This window comes from Cebus imitator, unplaced genomic scaffold (assembly GCF_001604975.1).
Source record: "Cebus imitator isolate Cc_AM_T3 unplaced genomic scaffold, Cebus_imitator-1.0 Scaffold123, whole genome shotgun sequence".
NCBI classification, from domain to species: domain Eukaryota; kingdom Metazoa; phylum Chordata; class Mammalia; order Primates; family Cebidae; genus Cebus; species Cebus imitator.
Window position 1 is genome coordinate 3,325,175 of NW_016107438.1, and position 22,097 is coordinate 3,347,271.

At 51.9% G+C, this 22,097-nt stretch overlaps 1 protein-coding gene across 5 annotated transcripts; it reads left to right on the forward strand.

Moving 5' to 3' along the window:
- The first annotated feature begins 11,440 nt into the window (after window positions 1-11,440).
- On the forward strand, window positions 11,441-21,706 carry SGCA (sarcoglycan alpha). 5 transcript variants are annotated; one of them, XM_017540117.2, is made up of 10 exons: window positions 11,441-11,546; window positions 12,818-12,937; window positions 13,032-13,186; window positions 13,399-13,491; window positions 13,818-14,020; window positions 14,535-14,697; window positions 15,649-15,857; window positions 16,146-16,172; window positions 21,039-21,231; window positions 21,494-21,706. In XM_017540117.2, exons 1-9 carry the CDS (start codon window positions 11,510-11,512, stop codon window positions 21,217-21,219), a joined length of 1,188 nt encoding a protein of 395 aa, XP_017395606.1. In that variant the 5' UTR covers window positions 11,441-11,509; the 3' UTR covers window positions 21,220-21,231; window positions 21,494-21,706. The 5 variants fall into 5 exon arrangements, with proteins under 5 accessions (XP_017395606.1, XP_017395609.1, XP_017395607.1 ...); XM_017540120.2 differs by having other exon boundaries at window positions 13,419-13,491; XM_017540118.2 differs by having other exon boundaries at window positions 13,419-13,491; window positions 13,818-14,016.
- The last annotated feature ends 391 nt before the right edge of the window (window positions 21,707-22,097 follow it).

Consider the following 22,097-nt stretch of genomic DNA (forward strand, 5'->3'; position numbering starts at 1 on the left):
TCAGTGTGTTGGCTGTTACCGATTGCAGGGTATCCATGCGCGCGCGCGTGCGCGTGTGTCTATGTCTATGTATGAATGCTCGTGCCCAGGTAAGTATGGCTGAGAATGAACAACAACCTTTGCATCTCACTCTCCACACTTGCTCCAGTGGCTCCTGGAAAGTTCAGATACATCTTGGAGACTGGGGAGGGAGACTCAGTAGGAGGAATCAGGGTGTGTGTGTGTGTGTGTGTGTGTGTGTTTGTGTTTGGGGGAAGGGGTGGGACAGAGGAAAGATTTCTCCAAATCATCAGTTGCTTTAAAAGAAAGCCTATATTTAGCTGGTCTTAGAGGGCCTGTAAATATGTATTTTGCAAGGCAGACAGCCATAGCCGTGGGAGTGCCAGAGATATGCAGGGAGGTCAAAGAAAAAAAAAATAATCAGAAAGATTAGGCAATATATTTTGTCATCAGCAGATTCAAAGAACTCTTTCTACTGCCTGCTCCCACTGCTAATAATACACATTTCTGTGTTTTGATGGTTCCTGTGTTTCATCTGTTCTCTGGATCTTGTGCAGTGGGTGCCTGAGAAGGCGACCGGCTCTCAGAGACACCTTTTCCTGCCAGCCTTTGCCTCATCTGCCCTGGGTCAGGGGAAACAGCATCCTGCCATCTCCGTCCCCTGTGGCCTGCCAGGCTCTGCTGGCGCAGGTACAGCCTCCACAGCACCAGCTCGCAGGTTTCCCACACTCAGCTCCCAGCACTTGGGTGGCTTTGAGGGTGAGGTGTGGGGTGAGAAATCCTGCCACTTTGGGGCATTACTACTTCAGAGACCTCTTCTTCCTACAAAAATGTTCATGAATTATTCTTATTTTTTGTTTTTTACTTTTACTTTGAAAAGTTTCTTTAAAAGTAAGAGGAATTTGGCCGGGCACAGTGGCTTACCCCTGTAATCCCAGCACTTTGGGAGGCCGAGGTGGGCAGATCATGAGGTTGGGAGTTAGAGACCAGCCTGGCCAAAATGGTGAAATCCCGTCTCTACTAAAAATACAAAAATTAGCCGGACATGGTGGCACATGCCTGCAGTCCCAGCTACTCGGAAGGCTGAGGCAGGAGAATTGCTTGAACCTAGGAGGTGGAGGGAGGTTGCATTGAGCCAAGATCACTCCACTGCATTCCAGCTTGGGTGACAGAGTGAGAGTTCATCTTTAAAAAAAAAAAAAAAAAGTAAGAGGCATTAAAAGAATCATGTAACAGAATTTACAAAAGCTAGCCATGTACCCGTTTTGCTTTGGGTTTCTACATATAAAAGAGAATATTCTAACTTGAATAAAGCCCCCTTTTCTTTCTCCCCAGTCCCATTGCCCACCTCCCTCCACAGGCACAAATTTGGAATACAGCTTTTCTAGACCATAATTTTTGCATGACTAGATTTTAATTGTAGCAAACTAGAGATATAAAACTCACCATTTTATGTGTACAGGTCACTGGCATTAAGTACAATCACATTGTGCAACCAGCACCGCTATCCATCTCTAGAATCTTTTTTCATCTTCCAGAGCTGAAACTCCATGCCCATATAAGTCTGCATTCCCCCATTCTGCCTCCTGGGTTAAAGCAATTATCCTGCCTCAGCCTCCCTAGTAGCTGGGATTACAGGCCCACACCACCACACCAGGCTAATTTTGTATTTTTAGTAGAGATGGGGTTTCACCATGTTGGCCAGGCTGGTCTCAAACTCCTGACCTCAAGTGACCACCCGCCTCAACCTCCCAAAGTGCTGGGATTACAGGCATGAGCCTAGAGATTATAGTGCCTAGCCTAGAGTTATGTATTTTAAAAATTTCTTTAATAGCCAGATACAGTGGCTCATGCCTGTAATCCCTGTACTTTGGGAGGGTGAGACAGGAGGATCACTTGAGGCCAGGATTTCAAGCCTAGCCTGGGCAACATGGCAAGACCCTATCTCTGCAAAAAATAAAAAATTAGGCCGGGTAAGGTGGCTTATGCCTGTAATCCCAGCACTTTGGGAGGCTGAGGTGGGCAGATCACAAACAAGGTCAGGAGATCAAGACTATCCTGGCCAACATGGTGAAACCCAATACAAAAAATTATCCAGGCATGGTGGAGTATGCCTGTAGTCCCAGCTACTTGGGAGGCTGAGGCAGGAGAATCGCTTGAACCCGGGAAGAGAAGGTTGCAGTGAGCCCAAGATGGTGTCGCTGCATTCCAGCCTGGCGACAGAGCAAGACTCCGCCTCAAAAAAAAAAAAAAAAAAAAAAAAAAAAAAAAAAAAGAAAAAAAGGTGGGTTTTTTTCCCACCAAAAAAAAAAGGGAGGGAAAGAGGGGGGGGTGCCCCCCGGGCAAAAAAAAAAAAAAAAAAATTATGCAATGGCCGTCATACTATGTGTACCATTTTCCCAGCCAACATGTTTTTCACAATGGAGCCACACTTACTCATTTGATTTGTTCATTTCAACTTCTGTTTATTACTATCATGTGAATAAGCCACAATATATTTATCAGTTGGATGTTTAGGTTGTTTCTATGTTTTGCTATTATTTTTTATTTATTTATTTTGAGATGAAGTCTCACTGTCGCCCAGGCTGGAGTACAGTGGCTTGATCTCGGCTCACTGCAACCTCTGCCTCCTGGGTTCAAATGATTCTCCTACCTCAGTCGCCTCCCGAGTAGCTGGGATTACAGGCACACACCACTGCGCCCGGCTAATTTTTGTATTTTTAGCAGAGATGGGGTTTCACCATGTTGGCCAGGCTGGTCTCAAACTCTTGAGCTCAAGTGATCTGCCCGCCTTGGCCTCCCAAAGTGCTGGGATTACAGGCATGAGCCACCTCGCCTGGCCTGTTTTTCTATTATATAAACAGGGCTGCAGTGAACACGCTTGGGCTTTTCTCTGAACCCATCATTAGAGCATATACTTAGAATTAGAAAGCTAGGATTGTCGGGCAGGAACACTTTGAAGTTGACTAGTACCGCCAAACTGCTCTCTACAGCGGCTGAACCAATCGATCCTCTCACCACCAGCGTTTGTACAAGACGTCCTGTTTCACCATATCCTTGCCAACTTTTGCTCTTGTTAGACTTATGTTTGCCAATCCAATGGGCATGAGGTGGTATTTCATTTGAAGCTGCATTCCCTGCCTCTGAGGTTGAGCATCTTATTAATCTCATTGGTCATGTGGGTTTCCTCTAGGCAAATCATTTATGTTCATATCCTTTGCTATCCTATTGTAGCTTTCAGTGCAAGTTACAGCAGAAAGCCCAACTAGAAGGGGTTTAAGCAAAAAGGAACACTTATTAGCTCACATAACAAGAAGTCCTGGGGGTGGTTAATTCAGAGGCCCTGCTGTGACATCAAACACCAGGTTCTTTTTGTCTTTTAGCAACACCCTCTCATCGTGTTGGCTTGCCTCTTAGACGGGCCTCCTCATGGTCCCGAGATGGCTGCCTCAACTCCAAGTGTCTTGTGCAAGTAATAACATCCAGAGACAGAAGAAAGAGGATAAGTGGATGCTTTCTTTTTTTTTTTCTTTTTTTGAGGCAGAGTTTCATTCTTGTTGCCCAGGCTGGAGTGCCATGGCTCAGTCTTGGCTCACCGCAACCTCTGCCTCCTGGGTTCAAGTGATTCTCCTGCCTCAGCCTCCCTAGTAGTTGGGATTACAGGCACCCACCACCATGCCCAGCTGATTTTTTGTATTTTTAGTAGAGACGGGGTTTCACTATGTTGGTTAGGCTGGTCTCAAACTCCTGACCTCAGGCGATCCACACAGCTCTGCCTCCCAAAGTGCTGGGATTACAGGCATGAGTCACCGCACCCGACTGGATGCTTTCTTATTAATCTCCTATTACTCTCTTATTAGTCTCCTTTCCCCCCAGGAGACCTTCCAGAATTGCATAAACGTCCACGCCTAAGCCAATCATTGATCAGAAGAACTAAATTAACATGCTATATTTAGACCAATCACTGTTCATCTGATGGGCCTGAGGAAGGCCAAGCCTCCCCGAAAGCCCAAATCCGTGAATCAGAACAGGGTTCTGATTATCAAGGAAGAAGAGAAGGGATGCTATTTGGAGTGGCACAAAAAAATGTCTGTCCTTACTACTTGATGAATGCCTTGAAAGAAAAAAAATAGGCCAGGCAGGGTGGCTCACACCTATAATCTTGGCATTTTGGGAGGCCAAGGTGAGTGGATTGCTTGAGCCCAGGAGTTTGAGATCAGGCTAGGCAACATGATGAGACCCCATCCCTACCAAAAAATATATAATATATATATATATATATATGTATGTGTGTGTGTGTATATATATATATATAAATTAGGCAGGCACGGTGGTATGTGTCTGCAGTCACAGCTACTTGGAGGCTGATGTGGGAGGATGACTTGAACCTGGAGGGGCAGAGGTTGCAGTGAGCCAAGGTTGTGCCACTGCAGTCCAGCCTGGGCAACAGAGCGAGACCCTGTTTCAAAAAAGAAAAAAGAGAAGAAATACAAATAAAATAAAAGTTCTGTCTTTTCCGTATTGATTCCTAGGAGGGTTGTTCTGTTTTGTTTTGTTTTGAGATGGAAGAGATGGAGTTTCGCTCTTGTTGCCCAGGCTGGAGTGTGAAGGTACGATCTCGGCTCACTGTAACCTCTGCCCCCCAGGTTCAAGCGATTCTCCTGCCTCAGCCTCCCAATTAGCTGGGATTACAGGCGTGCGCCACCATGGCCAACTAATTTTGTAGATTCTTAGGAGGTCAGGAGGTCTTTATATTCTGAATGCTAACCCTTTATCTGTTGTATATGCTGTCACCATTGCCACCCAGGCCACTCCTTGTCCTTAGCTTTGTTTGTAATGTCATTTTCATGGTGGAGGGCTTTTGGGGGGTAATGTAATAAAAATCGGCTGATCTTTTTTGAGCGTGTCTCTTGTTTAAGAAATACTTTCCTACCCTTAGGTCTCCTATATTTTCTCCTTTTTTTTACATTTTCTCCTAATTATTTTAAAGTTTTGTTTTTCACTTTTAGGTCTTTAATCCATCTGGAATTCATATTTATGGATGGTGTGAAGATTTTTCATAGGAAATGGCAGCTGTCATGTTTTATTGGATAGTCTATTCTCTCTCACCGAGTTGCAGTGCTGCCACTGTGATAAATCACATTCCCACAAATGCTTGGATCTGTTTCTGGGCACTCGGTTCTATTGATCCCTTTGTCTAGCCCGGCACCAATACCACATTGTTTTAATTATCGCTTTCAAAAAAGTCTTGGTATTTGTTAGGGCCAGGTCTCTTTCCTTAATTCTTTTTCAGAATGGTCTACTTTTTTCTTGGGTCTTTGTTCTTCTCTATGAAGTTTGGAATTAGTTTGCTTAGCTCTGTGAAAAATCCTGTTGGGATATTTATTGGACCTGCAATAAATCAACAGACTAAGGTGGAGAGAATCATCTTCATAACATTGGGGCATCTCATCCCTAACCTAACGCTTCTCTACTGTTCTCCATTTTGTTTGTTTGTTTGTTTGTTTGAGACAGAGTTTTACTTTGTTGCCCAGGCTGGAGTGCAGTGGCTCCATCTCGGCTCCCTGTAAACTCCCCATCCTGGATTCAAGCAATTCTCATGCCTCAGCCTCCTGTATAGCTGGGATTACAGGCGCCTGCCACCACGCCAGGCTGATTTTTATTGTATTTTAGTAGAGGCTGGTTTTCACTATGTTGACCAGGCTGGTCTCGAACTCCTGAGCTCAGGCAATATGCCCATTTCGGCCTCCCAAAGTGCTAGGATTACAGGTGTGAGGCACCGTGCCTGGCCATCTATTTATTACTATGATAGCCTATGTTTTTCTTCCTAAATATCTTGCAATGTATTTTGTAATTTTTTTCTGGGTTCTGTACAAATTTTAATTTATTTGTGAATGATTTTTTTGAAAAGATACTATAATTTCTAATAAATTATTGCTAGTGCATAGAAACACTGCTGAATTTGTATTCTTCTTATTATTTTTTGTAATTTGGATGTTGACCTTTGTCCAGCAGTACTTCACTTAATCACTCTAATAATATGCCCTTAGAATCTCTTGATTTTCTATATAAATAATCATGCCATCTACAGATGTCAGAGATTTTTGCCTCTTATTTTCCTAATACACGTACTTCTTTTTTTATTTTTTATTTGAGATAGAGTCTCCATCTGTCACCCAGGCTGAAGTGCAATGGTGCGATCTCAGCTCACTGCAACCTCTGCCTCTGGGGTTCAAGCTATTCTCCTGCCTCATCTTCCTCAATAGCTGGGATTATAGGCCCCCACCACCGCGCCCGCCTAATTACTTTGAGTAGAGACGGGGTTTAACCATGCTGGCCAGGTTGGTCTGGAATTCCTGATCTCAGCAGCCCACCTCCGCCTCCCAAAGTGCTGGGATTACAGGAGTGAGCCACCGGGCCTGGCCTTATTTTCCTAATCCTTCTATCAGTGAATGGCGGCTTCTAAATCTGACCTGTCCCAGCTCTCGGGCTGGGCCTGTGGACTGACCCTGGGCAGCTATTACCTTGCACTGTCAGTTATAAATAAATAAAACACCCTTACTTTCTCCAGAGCTTTACAGTTTGCAAAGCACTTTCACTTCCATCATCTCATTTATCCTTCTTACCCCCACTTGATGGAGCGGGAGTGTCTGGGTGGAAACCGCTTAGGGCTCTGTGTTCAGAGATCCAGCTGTGCAGGCATGGTGCCAACGCACCTCAGACAGTCCCTCCTCTTCTCTCTTTCTCCGGTAAGCTAAACGTTTGGCCGGGAATGGTCCCTGGCATTCCAACTCATGTGTAATGGATTTGGGCCGTCAGAGGCTCAGGGAACGAACCCCTTTGAGGGCTGAAATCCACCGATAAAAAGGGGGGGATTCTGGGTACATTAGGTCTCCAGGCTGGTATCCCAAAATGTCTGGGGGGATACGGAAATGTCCTTGGATGTCGGACGCTTGATACAGATGGTGGGATGGGTGGAGGTGGGATGGGGAAGAGATCATTATGTCCAGCCCCTGCCTCCGTGCCGGTTCTCCTCCCCCCGTAGATTAGAGCGTCTTCTGGATAGGGAAAGGGAGGACGAGATGGAGCTCGTGGCCTTGGGTTCCCTCCTGCGTCGCCCCCCGTAACTGCGGCGCCCCGCACGCACTGCTGACGCGCATCCCCAGCCATCCCGCCCCCGACTCCCGCTCCGCCCCAACATCGCGCAGGCGCAAGACCGGGCTGGAGCCAGAGAACGCGCCCTCTCGTGGCAGACTGGCCGAGTCGCAGTCTTTGTTGTTGCGCTGGAGGCGGTAAACGGGACGGGGGAGAAAGATGTGGGTGGAGTCTGGGAGGCAGATGCGAGAATCAGATCACAATGACGAGAAGCCCTTTCCTTTGTCCCTCACGGCAACGTATAGATGCGGATAAAGAAAACACGGCCTCAGACGTCAAGAGACTTAGAGACAGGTGCATAGGGACTGAAGCTGAATGAGACACACTGGACAACATTCATTCATTCATTCGTTCATTCAGCAAACATTCACTGGGATGGGGAGATACGGGGACAAAGGACCAGAGGGCTTATATTTAGGCACTGGTGGGCAGAGACTGGGCAGAAAGTTGGAGAGACGGATGCGGTTGTCAAAAAGGCGAGGACAGAGAAGCCACTAGCTCAGGGCAGGGCTGGGCCACAGGAGTGAGGCAGAGGCCGGGGAAGTCCTGGTGGAGCCTGCAGCCTGTGGCATGGTGCGGGCACCAGCTGTGCGAGGCGGGGTGCGAGCCCCAGTCACCCAATCTACAGGCCAACACCTGTGCCCCTCCAGCTCCTCCGACTCCTTCAGTTCCCCCAACCGACGCCCCAACTGGGGAGGGCCAAATGGAGAGCTAAGATAGGCAATGTGAGCACCAGGCGGGACCGATATGTGGGATCCATGCATTCATCATTCTACTACTAACAAAAAGCCCGGACTGGCCAGAGTTTGGAGGATGCTGGGAATCAGCTCTTTATTCTGAGACTGGTTAATACAGGAAGAGTCCAGCGTTTCTCCTGTCTTTCTTATACCAACTTTCCCACTCAGTAACCAAATTGCAAGGGGCAGTTTCTGTCTATAATTTTTCCAGCTAGTAAAGGAAGGAGTGATCAGAGTGATCAAATTTGAATATCACTATTTTGCACACACACGCACAAAATAGAAAGCTGATGGCAGAGGCACTGACCCTGCTAAGACCACAGAAACGCATGATGCGCCTTCAAATGGAATATCGCTGCCACCACCTGTGAAGTGGTCTCAACAAGGAAACTGAATGTAAACCTTATCAGGCCTCTAAATGCAACTACAGTTAACAGGAGATAACAATGTACAGGAAATACAATGTATAGGAAGTATGGAGGTGGGAGGAACCTGCTAAAAAGCACCATAGAGATGCAATCAGCAAAATCCAGAGGGCAGAAAAGTACAGAAGAAATGATCTGGTTCCTTCAAGGAAAGAGAGAGAGGAGGGAGGGAAGGAAGGGAGGAAGTAAGGAGGGAAGGAAGGGAAAGAAGGATGAACCTCCTTTGGGAGGTCGAGGTAGGTGGATTACCTGAGGTCAGGAGATCAAGACCATCCTGACTAACATGGTGAAACCCTGTCTCTGCTAAAAATACAAAAATTAGCTGGATGTGGTGGCTCATGCCTGTAGTCCCAGCTACTCAGGAGGCTGAGGCAGGAGAACTGCTTGAACCAGGGAGGTGGAAGTTGCAGCAAGCCGAGATCGTGCCACTGCACTCCAGCCTGAGTGACAGAGTGAGACTCCATCTTAAAAAAAAAAAAAAAAAAAAAAAAAAAAAAAGAATAAAGAGTCCTATCAATCATCAATCAGTTGCAATGTGTGTACCTTCTTTGTATCCTGATTGGAACAAGTACACCGTAAATATATACAAATATATATATATATATATATATATGAGAAATTGGAAATTTGAACACTAGAAGTTTGATATTAAGGAAGTTTATTGATGATGTTAATAACTGAACATGTTGTATGACTACATTAAAAAGAATTATTATTTAAAGACACATACTGAAATATTGATGGATGAAATTAATTGGGAGGGGTATAGATGAAACTAGATTGGCCATGAGTTGATAATTGTTGAAGCTAGGTAACAGATACATGAGGCTTATTATAGTATGCTGTAAATTTTTCAAACTAAGTTTAAAGACCCTGTGACCCCCCCCCTTCCCACCCCTAGGCCCAACAGACAGAGGGTGCTGTGTGTTACAAGCAGCAGGTTGCAATCCAGACAACTCTGAGTGGGAAGTTCCTCTGAGGGCCGCGCGGCCTGGGGAGGCTTTCTGGGGACTTTCTGGCTTGTGGGGCAGTCCCTGGCACCCCTGAGTTGGACAGGGAGGATCAGATGGGGAAGTGGCTGCAGCTTTTCATTAAGGAAGGCTGGTCTCTGTGGGCCTGGTGACACTGGAGCCAGGCACTGCTACCTTAAGACAGCTGAGTGGGTGGCTCCGAAAATAGCCAGGGGATAGCAGAGGGCAGGGGGAGAGTCACATGGAGAAGCTCAGGCGTGAGGCTGGGCAGGTGCCCAGGTGCTGGTGCTTCTGCCTGCTCCGCCAGAGCCCTCGGACTCTCCCTCTGCCTCCAGAACTTTCCTTCCTCCCTCCCTCCGTCTCTGAGAAGGCAGAGAGATGCCCAGGTGATGCCTGGACAAATACTGCCTTGCCTAAGGGGATGCTGACTCTTGGAATTTGGTGGCTCCCCAGGGATGGGCAGGTCAGTCAGGTGGAGAGAGAGAGAGGAAGGGACAAGGACTGAGTACACTGCCTACCAGTCACCCCATCTGCAGGCCAACACCTGTGCCCTTAGGCTGGACCCAAGCGATCCTTGCTTGGGGTCTTTTGTTGTCATCTTGAGGAATGCTCACACAGGCACCAAGGGTTTGGGAGCCCTGGCAGCCATAGGTCCCTACCCCCTTCTCAGGGCACCTGGGGAGAGTGCCCCTGTGCCTGCCCTGAGTGGGAAACCTGGGGAGAGAAGGAAGCCCTGCCCCATCACCCCTAGACTGAGATCCTTTGGCAGAGGCAGGAAGGAAGGGGAGGCAGGGCCGAGCAAGTTCTTTGGCTGCTGTCATTGACTGAGTCAGGCACTGGGCTAAGCCTTCTGCATGCATTCAACTTCTCAGCAACGTGGCCTTGGGGAAGGTACACGCCCCTGTGCCTCCGTTTTATCACCTGGTAAATGAATGGGTACAGTATTCATACCTGCCTCACAGGACTGCCGAGGGGTGGAACGAGGTAATATACTTAGACATATGTAAGACCTTCAGCACAGCAGCCGGCAGGGCTAGCTGGTATTACCCACTGGCAGGTGACGTCCACGTGGGCAGAGGTTTGCTTGTCTTAGGGTTCCTTTTGCTCAGCAGCTTCCGTGCCTGATGCCTAGCAGGTGCTCTGTAAATAGATGCTGCATTCATTACTTTGTGAATTCCTCATAATGACGCCAAGAGGCAAGCACTCTTCTTGCCAGTTTATAGTTGTGGAAATGGGCTAGAGGGCAAATGGCACGCTTAAGTCCGCATCCCCAGCAAGTGGCCAAGGTGGGACTCGTGCCCACCTCCAGGCCTCGGAGCCTGTGCGCTGAGCCCTGACTCCACAGGCCAGAGAGGGCACCTCCTCCACTCAAATGTCTCCACCTGGTTGGTCCTGCCCAGGCTTGCCGTCTTCCTAGACCTCCATGCTGAATTGTTTGGACTAGGGATGAGGGCTGGGTGGATGGCACCTACATTGCTGTTAAGGAAGCTGTCACCAGCCAGCTACACCTACTGGTTGCCAGGCCCTGTGCCAGGCCCAAGGATACAAACATGACAAGATCCCAGTCTTCGAGGAGCTTGGAGCATCAGCTCCAGCCCACAGTGCGGTGTGGTAGGTTGTGCCCAGGAAAGCACGCAGGGGCTAAGGGCAGCCCAGCCTGGCCCAGCAGAAGAAGGGAGGTCAGAAAGCCTTCAGAAAGGAGAGGACATCTGCGCAGTCTGGAAAGGCGATGGAAGTTTTCTGCTTGGATGAAGGCGGGAAAGGAAATCCAGGCAGAGGGAACAGCCTGGGTGATGGCATGCAGAACTGAGAGTCTGCCAAGCTAGGCAGGGGCAGAATGGGCAGGGCAGGGGCCTGGGGTCGGGAGCGGGGGCAGAGGGTGAGATTCTAGACCAGCTGGCTGGGTTCAGTAGGGCAGGAAAGCCACCGCACCGACTGGGATGAGCTAGGAACTCAGGGGCCATGAGGGCCGTTAGAATTTTAAGGGAGGATGGAGGTGGTGGGTTGGTGGTTTAGAAAACACTGTGGCCACTGGAGGGGACGATTGGAGGGACGGGGAGTGTGCGGAGGGCGTCCATCCCAGATTTGGTGCCTGCTCTGGGGGGAGGGGAGGCTGAAGCTGGGACCCAGCTGCCCTGAGCCACCTCCCTCCCTCCCTCCCTCCCTCCTCTCCACCCTACCCCTGTCTCTGTCACTCACCCGCGGGCCTGGCCGGGCAGCCATGGCTGTGGTGCTCATCTGGACTCCTCTCCTCATGGGTAAGTTGGGGCCTTGTTCGCGGGGAGGCCTGGGATGAGGGGTGGATTTAGGGGTGGTGAGATGGAGGTATGGAGGGCCTGCAGAAGAGGGGTTGGCAGGAGTGAGGCAGGAGCCAGAAGGGCTTTGGGGGGCTAATGCCGTGACCCGCTGGGATCCAGGGAATGGGGCCGGGAGCTGGGCTCTGGGAAGAGGGGGCTGGGAGCTCTGAGGGCTGGAGGTGTCCTAGGGCCTGGGTGGGTCTGACAGCATAGGCCTAGAGGATCGTGGGCCCTTTAAAGAGCTGGCTGGGCCACAGCTTCTAAGCCCAGACTAAATTTGGCCGTGGGAGGGAGGGTGGAGCTGGCAGCCCGTCCTCAGCTCCTCTCCTGGGCATAGGGTTCCTTTTGCTCAGCTGCTACGGCCTCTAGGGCAGGGCCTCTTCTTCCTTGGATGTTAGGGGAGGAAGGTGGGGACGAGTCCCAGAACGCTGCCCTTCCTCCTCCGGGTAGTGTTTCCTGTAGGCTCCTGCCCCCTTTTCCTCTCCTCTGGGTTCTTGGGCATTTAGCATGGGATTCTTTCCCAAGTGCCCTTCACACATACACACACACACACACACACACACTCTCTCTCTCTCTCTCTCTCTCTCTCTCTCTGTCTCTCTCTCTCTCTCTTCCCAGCCAAACATCAGTCCCTGCTCACTGCACCATTAACAGGGGCCTGAAACAAGGAGTGGAAAGGTTGCGGGAAAGGCTCCATTAACCCCAAATGGATGAAAGTCTGGGCGTTGTCACCAATTAAAATGTCTATCACAGCTGGGTGCAGTGGCTCACGCCTATAATCCCAGCACTTTGGGAGGCTGAGGTGGGTGGATCACGAGATCAGGAGTTCGAGACCAGCCAGACCAACATGGTGAAACCTCGTCTCTACCAAAAATACAAAAATTAGCTGGGCGTGGAGGTGCACACCTGTAGTCCCAACTACTCAGGAGGTTGAGGCAGGAGAATTGCTTGAACCCGGGAGGCGGAAGTTGCAGTGAGCCGAGATTGCGCCATTGCACTCCAGCCTGGGTAATAGAGTGAGACTCCACCTCAAAAAAATCAAAAAACAAACACTGTCTAGCACAACCAGGGCCTGCTCCCCTGCCCCACACCCCATCCCTTCCTGGGAGGTGGCAAAGAAAATGCTTCTCTTGCTTCCATAGGGGCTCCAAGGACTTGGTGGGGAAGGGAGCTTATCCCCTTCCCAGGACTGAGGCTGACCTGTGTGTTTGGGACTTGTGGGGTGCCCACAGGTCTCCTGGCAGGGCTGGGGGGCACCAAGGCCCAGCAGACCACGCTACACCCACTTGTGGGCCGTGTCTTTGTGCACACCTTGGACCATGAGGCGTTCCTGAGTCTTCCTGAGCACGATGGTGAGTGGCCTGCCAAGCACCCAGGCAGGCAAGCTGGGGTGCGCTCTGCAGGGCTCCTGCTGTGACTCTAATTCTCTCTCCTGGCTTCCACCAGCTGTCCCACCCACTGTCCGCATCACCTACCACGCCCACCTCCAGGGACACCCAGACCTGCCCCGGTGGCTCCGCTACACCCAGCGCAGTCCCCACCATCCTGGCTTCCTCTACGGCTCTGCCACCTCAGAAGATCGTGGGCGCCAGGTCATTGAGGTGCCGTTAGGGACTCTGAGACACTCACGGGGGGGCGGCCAGTGTGGCCTCCTAGGAGCAGCCCTTCCAGTCGGGATTGGGTGTTCCTTCACAGTCATACATACAATTTACATACCTCTAATTTGGTATCTGAGTCCTCTCCTGCCAGCCCTCCCCCGTCCCCCCTCCCCGCACCCTGCTCTGCCACGTTTCTCATCTAACATACCTCTCAGGTGTCTTTCCCATCCCCCAGGTCGCAGCCTACAATCGAGACAGCTTTGACACCACTCAGCAGAGGCTGGTGCTGGAGATTGGGGACCCGGAAGGTACCTCTAGCTGGGCCATATCCCTTCCCCACCAACGCTAGCCTTGGGGGAGGGCGAGGGGGCTGTGGATGGGAGAGGCTTGGAGGGGAGTGGAGCAGGGCATTCTGGAAAGTGGGGACAAGGTTTTAGGGAATGGGCTTTGGACTGGGATTCCAGGCTCTGGAGTTACCAGCTGTGTTGCAGAGACTATGGAGCCTTGGGTCATTGGGTCGTGATGGATGGGGCATTGAGGGGCCTGAAAGGGTTTGTGGGGAGGAGCTTCAGGGAAGCTTTGGGGGGCAGAGCTGGGCAGGGTGCAGCCTGAGGTGTCCACCTGGCCTTCCCAGGCCCCCTGCTGCCATACCAAGCTGAGTTCCTGGTATGCAGCCACGATGTGGAGGAGGTGCTGCCCTCAACACCTGCCAGCCGCTTCCTCTCGGCCTTGGGGGGACTCTGGGAGCCTGGAGAGCTTCAGCTGCTCAACATCACTTCTGCCTTGGACCGTGGGGGTCGTGTCCCCCTTCCCATTGAGGGCCAAAGAGAAGGGTAGGTGTGCAACCCAAGAGGACGTCCTGAAAGAGGAGGATGCAGCTTGTGGCAGACATAGAACAAGGGTCTCCCTAATTTCCAGATGGGGCTCTACCATGCCCATCTCCACTTCCCAGCTTCACACCACTGTCCACCCCCCTCTGGCTACACCTGCATCTTCTTGTCCTTCCGAAGCCCAGATCCTAGTTACCCTGAACTCTGTACTTCCTGGTGCCTCATGAGGACATACCAGATCCATCCATTAAAGGATATTCCTTGAGGGGGAGAGTAAGGACCCCCAGAAAAATGGGGTGCTCTGTGTAGTCTCACCATGACCTCAGATCTCTGGGAGGACTGTGACTCCTGCCAGACCCCAGCTGTGCCGTGTTCTCCTCTTAATCCTCCCTCCTAGCTGTCTCCCGATCCCATTCCCAGGTCATTGCCTACAATCAGGACAGTTTCAACCACCCCTGGCAGAGTGGTGCCTGGTGCTCCCAGCCCCCACTCTGCTGACAGTGACTTCTATCTTGTCCCAGGGTGTACATCAAGGTGGGTTCTGCCTCACCTTTCTCTACTTGCCTGAAGATGGTGGCATCCCCTGACAGCCACGCCCGCTGTGCCCAGGGCCAGCCTCCACTTCTGTCTTGCTATGATACCTTGGCACCCCACTTCCGCATTGACTGGTGCAATGTGACCCTGGTGAGGAGGGACCCTGGGTCCAGGGGTGGGGCAGGGCATGGCCCCATCACAGTCCACCTTCCCTCCCTCTGTGCTGCTTCCCACCTCTGTCTCTCTGATTGCTCCAGTCTCATTTCTTTTCTCTGATGCTCTCAATGTTACACACACACACACACACACACACACACACACACACACACACACACCCCACACGTTCTACCTTTCCCCACAAGGGGGCGACAGAGCCCGCAATCCACACGTGGGGTCTCCAACTCCTGGGCTCCAGACCTGCCCAGCCCAAGAGCTACATTACAGTGCAGTTCCCAAACCCTCTCCCCACCAAGGGCCTCTGCGTGACAGCTGTCTGCTTTTCTCTAAGGTGCCACCTAGCAAACCTGCTTACAACAAGGACTTGATAGCTCTTCACACTGTAAACCAAAGATGCTCACGACAGCTCTTTGGATACTGAGCTGAGGTTCTCAGGATCTCACTGCTGGGGTACTCTGTTCCTGTGAATTGGCCGACAGAGCAGGAACTCATTCAGTGTCCACAGCCAGGGACTGGTGATTGACAACATTCTTGAGCACTTGTTCTGTGCTTGGCACTGTCCCATCAGCCTGTTTTATGCTCTACAGGAGACAGGTGCTACTATTATCCTTCTGACTTTACAGGTGATGAAACAGGCACAAAGGGGCAGTCATCCTAGCTAAGGACTTGTCTGAGTCCGGCCAGGCGGCCAGACCCTAGAGCCGTGTGGTAACCAGTGCGCTGTCCTGCCTCTGCTGGACATTGTCTCCTGCCTCCTAGTCCTGGCTTGTCCTGCTAGGTCACAGGAACTGGGGAAGGCAGGCAGGAGGAAACCCTGTGGCTGCATGAGGTCATAGGAGGATGGCCCAGAACCCCTGCCCTGTTCCTAGGGGCCTCTGTGTCCAGCTAGCCACTTCCTGTGTCAGCCCTGAGCTCTCTGTGCAGGTGGATAAGTCAGTGCCAGAGCCTGCAGACGAGGTGCCCACCCCGGGCGATGGCATCCTGGAGCACGACCCGTTCTTCTGCCCACCCACGGAGGCCCCAGACCGTGACTTCTTGGTGGATGCTCTGGTCACCCTCTTGGTGCCCCTGCTGGTGGCCCTGCTTCTCACCTTGCTGCTGGCCTATGTCATGTGCTGCCGGCGGGAGGGGCGGTGAGTGTGGGCATGAGGGCGGGGGGCACCTGCCGGTGCGTGCCCCCATGGGACTCCCAGTGGCGCTTGTGCTGTGTGGGATCCAGACACTCTGGGAATGGGGTTCTCAGGCACAAAAGGAGTGCAGGGCCCCCTTCTAGGCAACTTGGGGCTTGAGACCTGCCTGACCTGGCACCAGGAGGGCATTGTGGATGATCACACACAGACCTCCACACACACAATGGTGCTCTGGGGCACCTTGGCGTGATGTCCAGAGCTGGGCTAACCATCTCCTTCACTTTTCCACAGGCTGAAGAGAGACCTGGCCACCTCTGAGTGAGTAGGGGAAAGCTGGGGTGGGATGGGAGCCCACCTAGACAGTTGTTGGACCCCCCAACGTATGCCATGAACAGCAGAGAAAAATAAATCACTCAGGGGTGAGGCTCACCCCCGCCCTTGACCTCTGAGCTCTAGCCCCGGGCTGGCTGGATGCTGGGCCTGATCTTTCCTGACTCTGCCTTATTATTTGCTGGTGTCCATAGAAGAATCTCTTGTGAGCCAGGTGTGGTGGCTCATGCCTGTAATCCCAGCACTTTGGGAGGCTGAGGTGGGAGGGTTGCTTGAGCCCAGTAGTTTGAGGCCAGCCTGGGCAACACAGTGAAACCCCATCTCAAAAACAACAAAAAAATTTAAATTAGCCAGGCGTGGTGGAGTATGCCTGTAGTCCCAGCTACTTGGGAACCTGAGATAGGAGGATCACTTGAGCCTAGGAGGTTGAGGCTGCAGTGAGCAGTAATTGTGCCACTGCACTCCAGTCTGGGTGACAGAGTTACTCTTTCCCAAAAAAAAAAAAAGAATAGCCTGTTGTGACACAGGGGAATGGGACCTGCTGCCTGAGAAGCAACTTAAGAGTCAGACACGTGGGGTCCAGGCCGGGCTCTGCCACACAATCTCCGTCACCCTTCTTTCTGGCTTCAGATGCTCCACCTACAAGATCATGTGGTTGGACTAGCTGGTGTCTATGAATGCTTCCAATTCCGCTAGCCCTTCCCAAATCCTTCCTCTTATTTTGCCCAGGTTTCCACTACTCATGGCCTTACCCCTCCTCTGTGTCCCCAACCCTCTTCCTCTCCCACTCCCCTGAACCCCAGAATCCAGGAAGCAGATTTGAAATAAGTTAGGCTCCTTTTATTCCCACTGCACTGAGCCAGTGGTGGGCTTGGCACTCCTGACTGCTTGCCCGGCCTGCCTCATTAATTGCGGTGGCATTTAGCCACCCTTCGAACCCCCCTGACAAGCTGCTTGTGCCCCTGTTTGGAGCCCAGTAGTGGCCTGCGCTGTCCAAAGTGGCGCTGCCCAGAGCGGGACTGCCTGGAGAGGCGCTGCCCAGAGCGCTGCCTCCGCCGCCGTTGTCTCTTGACCTTGGGCTTGGGCTTGGAGGCCTGCTTTTTGCCCAGCCTGAAGGAGCCTGAAGCCCCCTTGCCGGTCACCTGCTTGAGCATGCCCTTGTCCACCAGCCCCTTGAGCACACGCTTGAAGTGACAGGCATTTCGGGCCATGTCGTAGCCTGTGGTGGCAAGAGCCTTCTTCAGGGTGGCCAGGGACACACACTTGCAGGTCCCCTTGTCAGCCACAGCCCTCAGGATCACCTTGGACATGCTGGGCTTCTGGCAGGATTTGGGACAGGTGCGTTGCCCAGTTGCTGTCTTGCTAGGGGCCTCTGACATGCTGGCCTGCTGGCTTCCACCCATGGCAGTATTTGCCAGGGACAGCGGCAGAGTGTCTTTTTGCATCTCTTCCTGGGGTAGGTGAAGGGTCTTGGGTGTAAGGACCTCCAGGGTGGCTGGCAGTCTCCACTGGGCTGCTCCTTGAAGGATGGCTGAGGTGTGTCCCGGTTCCTGGTCCCCTCCGAGGCTTCTGCTTGGGCTCCAGCCCCTGCCTTCCCCTGGGTGGCCAGAGAGAGGACCAAGGGCGCTCACCCACTGTTGGCCTCTACAGACTTGTGCTCCTGGTGCAGGGGGTGGTGAGGTTATCTCTGTGGTGACCTCAGGGGGACATTGTGAGGCCACCAGAATTCTGTGTGGGTCACAGAGGCCCCATTGCTTCCTCCAGGGAGCAGTGGACAGGAGATGCCAGATGGTGGAGGTGTGTAACATGCCAGGTGTCCTGGGGAGGAGGGCTGCTGTGTGTGCCGCACGCTGCGCCTGCACGGTGCATGCACATGCCTACACTAATTTCATTTTTAAAAAAATTTTTAGGGAGAGGGTCTCACTTTGTCACCCAAGCTGGAGTACAGTGGCATGATTGTAGCTCACTGCAGCCTCAAACTCCTGGGTTCAAGCGACCCTCCCACCTCAGCTTCCTGAGTAGCTTGGACTACAGGCGTGCGCCATTGCACCTGGCCTGGCCCCCAGGTTTAAAGTCACCATTTTGACCCCACCATCTCAACCCACTGGATTTTTGAGCCTCTGGCTTGAGGAATACAAGCTTTGCAGGCATCAGGGTTATATCAACATTTATGAATTTTTACAGGAATATATTTTCCAGAGTGAACAGAGATGTAATTCCTTGATCTGCACGAAGTTGACTTAATTCCTCTAGCAACTTTCTATAGAAAGCAGCTAAAAGGCTTTGTTTTCATTTTCTGTTTTCATTTTTATAGAATTTTTCCCCATGGGGATCAGTGATTTTTCATGTACATTTCATATGGAAGATTTTATTCCTCATTTTTTTTGGATTGTGCCAAATTTAATCACTAACAGCTACTGCCATTGGGGATATCCTCTCATGACCAGTATTTCCTCCACGTCCAGCCTCCCCGGGTCGACTTTATAGCTCTGATGTTGTCAGAAAAATCTGCTGCCTCTGTCAATTTGAAATCAATAACCAATTTCACCACGTGCAATATTAGCCTTGGCTGGTTTGGATTTTGTGTTGATATACTTCTACAAAATCCAATTTTTCCCTCGTTCAATATCTGCCATTTTTCAGATTATCTACAAGTTATGATTCTGCTGCCTGCTTTTCTCCTAGATCAGATTTCAGCAGTTACAGAGTCCTCCAGGCCCCACGACCCTCTCCCGGGGATCTGTGTGCCAGAGGCAGTGCTTTCGGGACTGTGTGTTTGTGGTGGAGTGGGTGTGGGTGAGACCGGGCCACACGTGTGTGTGCGCATGCGTGTGCCTGAGGGTGCAGGAATGCCTGCCGTTCGTCTGCCCAAGTGCTGATGTGGAAGGACGTGGGGAAGCACTGCAGGGTCTGGCTTCTGCTCTTGCTCTAGAAAAACATCCCCAGCACATTTTTCCACCTGTGTGTTGCCAGAGTAATGAGGCCCAGATGTGAAGCTGGGAATAAGGAGGGGCCCACTGCTGGAGGCCTTCCTCCACCAGGGCCTCACCTGACCGGCTGTCTCCATCTCGGCATCCATCCACCCGTTGCTCTCTTTTCCCTCCGTCTCCCCTTGCCTGGGAATAGAAAATTGTGTTTCGGTCAACTCAGCTCACCAAATTCCAGACTCAAGAGCTCATCTTGACCCTCCCCTAGCCTTAGATGGTGACTTCACCTCTTCCTGCTGGCCAGACAGGACTTGATCCCACTCCCCGCAGGAGGAGCATGGCTCATTCAGCAGGAAGCTAGGTCTTTGTCTTTTCTGTAGTCTAAACTATCAGGCTCTAGCTGGAGTCCGTGTCCGCTAACTGGGACCTGAACATGGGTAGGGATCACTTTTCCTCCCTCATCTGATCAGTAATGAAGTGGCAAGTGGGGTAGCTTCAGCCCTGCCTGGGGCCCCAGCTTCTCCAAGAAAACCAATTCTTGGCTGGGCGCAGTGGCTCATGCCTGTAATCCCAGCACTCTGGGAGGCAGAGGCAGGAGGGTCCCTTGAGGCCAGAAGTTCAAGACGAGCTTAAGCAACAAAGTAAGACGCCTGTCCCTACGAAAAAGTTTTAAAACTTAGCCAAGCATGGTGGCTTGCACCTAAAGTCTCAGCTACTCAGGAGGCTGAGGCAGGAGGATCACTTGAGCCCAGGAGGTGGAGGCTGCTTGAGCTATGATTATGCCACTGCACTGAAGCTAGGCGACAGACTGAGACTCCATCTCTTAAAACTAAATAAATAACATAACATAATATAAAGCTCAGCAAACACTGGGCCCTGGAAGATTATGCTCCCTGTGGATGTCTAGTCATGTCTCCATATCCTGTGAGTGCTCACCACGTGGTAGGCACTATTCTAAACACTGAACCACATTTTCTCTTTTAATCTTCATAGCAATCCTAGGAGGTAGGTGTTTTTTCTTTTTTGAGACGAGTCTCACCCTGCCGCCCAAGCTGGAGTGCAGTGGTGTGATCTTGGCTCACTGCAACCTCCGCCTCCCGAGTTCAAGTGATTCTCCTGCCTTAGGCTCCCAAGTAGCTGGGACTACAGGCATGTGCCACCACGCACAGCTGATTTTTTTTTGTATGTTTAGTAGAGACGGGGTTTCATCATGTTGGTCAGGCTGGTCTTGAGCTCCTGGCCTCAAGTGATCCACCTGCCTTGGCCTCCCAAAGTGCTGGGATTACAGGTGTGAGCTGCCTGCCGCACCAGCCTGGAGGTAGGTGTTATGATCTCCATTTGACAGTTGAGCAAACTAAGGCGTGGAGTGGTTAAGCAACTTGCCCAAGATAGAGCCTTGAACCCGGGAGGCTATCTACACCCACAGCCCATGTCTCGACCGCTGGGCACTGAGCAGACACCATAGAGCTTTCTTTTTTTTTTTTTTTTTGAGACAGAGTCTCACTCTGTCACCCAGACCTGAGCATAGTGGCACGATCTCGGCTCACCGCAACCTCGGCCTCCCAGGCTCAAGTGATTCTTCTGCCTCAGCCTCCTGAGTAGCTGGATTACAGGCGCCCACACCATGCCTGGCTAATTTTTATTTTTGTTTTTGTAGAAACAGGGTTTCACCATGTTGGCCAGGCTGGTCTCCAACTCCTGACCTCCAGTGATCCTCCTGCCTCGGCATCCCAAAGCGCTGGGATTACAGGCCCGAACCACCGCGCCCGGCCCCATTGCGCTTTCTGTTTTTCTGCCCCTGAATCATGTGTTTGAGTCTCTTCCCCATAAGTGGTGGGAGGACTGCAGGGTGGCTAAGAGGCAGCGCCAGGCTGCACGCCGGGGCAGCTGACTCCCAGAGCTGACGACTCCCCGCCCGTTCCTCCAGCATCCAGATGGTCCACCACTGCACCATCCACGGGAACACAGAGGAGCTGCGGCAGATGGCGGCCAGCCGCGAGGTGCCCCGGCCACTCTCCACCCTGCCCATGTTCAGTGTGCGCACGGGTGAGCGACTGCCTCCCCTCGTGGACAGCGCCCAGGTGCCCCTTATTCTGGACCAGCACTGAGGGCCCAGCCAGGTGGGTCTGGTGGGTGATGCCAGCTTTATTTCTGGGAACAAGATGACCTCCATCTCAAGGCTGGGGCAAATGGTGGGGTCTGGGGGAGGTCAGGGGAAGAGGCACGTAGACTTGCCTGCCCCTCTGAGGCAGCTGCTGGGGGTGCCCACCAGTGCCAGGGCTATGTCCCCAGTGCCAAGCACTCGGGGTTGGAGGGTCAGGATGGGGAGGGCAGGAGAACCGGCATCTGGCCCTCTCAGCCCTCTACTCTCTCTTCCCATAGTGGTTCCAGGTCCAGCCCTGGCTTCATCCTCCCTTCTCTGTCCATTTGGCAAGCGGCACATCCCATCTGCTGATTCTGGCTCCTGGCCCACCTGGAACCCACCTGGAACAAGCAGGGAGATGGGGTGGGGCAGGGCGAGAGTGTGTGGAGTAAGGACATTCAGAATAAATACCTGCTGCTCTGCTCACATGTTGCTGCTGGCAGCCTCCCCCGACCTCACTGCCTCTGTTTCCCTTTGTGCTTTCTGGGAGGCCCTGCAGGCGGGCAGCACATGCCAGCCTCTGCCCTTTGCACCCTGGGCATTTTGTTGTTTTCTCGAATTCTCAGGAAGAAAGAGGAAAGGATCTACTATCTGCAGCCCTCCCATGAACCTGGTAGTGAGGGATGCCTGGATCATTAATCCCCATTTCATGGACAAGGAAACAGAGACCAAGGGAGAGTCAGTGACTTACCGAAGGTTACAGAGCAAGCAAGTGGCAAAGCTTGGATTTGACCCTGGCAAGTCTGCCTCCACTCTGCCTTCTGTAGGGTTGGGAGGTTCTAGAACAGGAAATCCAGGCCCTTATCTGCAGATTTCCTTGGCACCTCAAGATCCCCTGGAGGG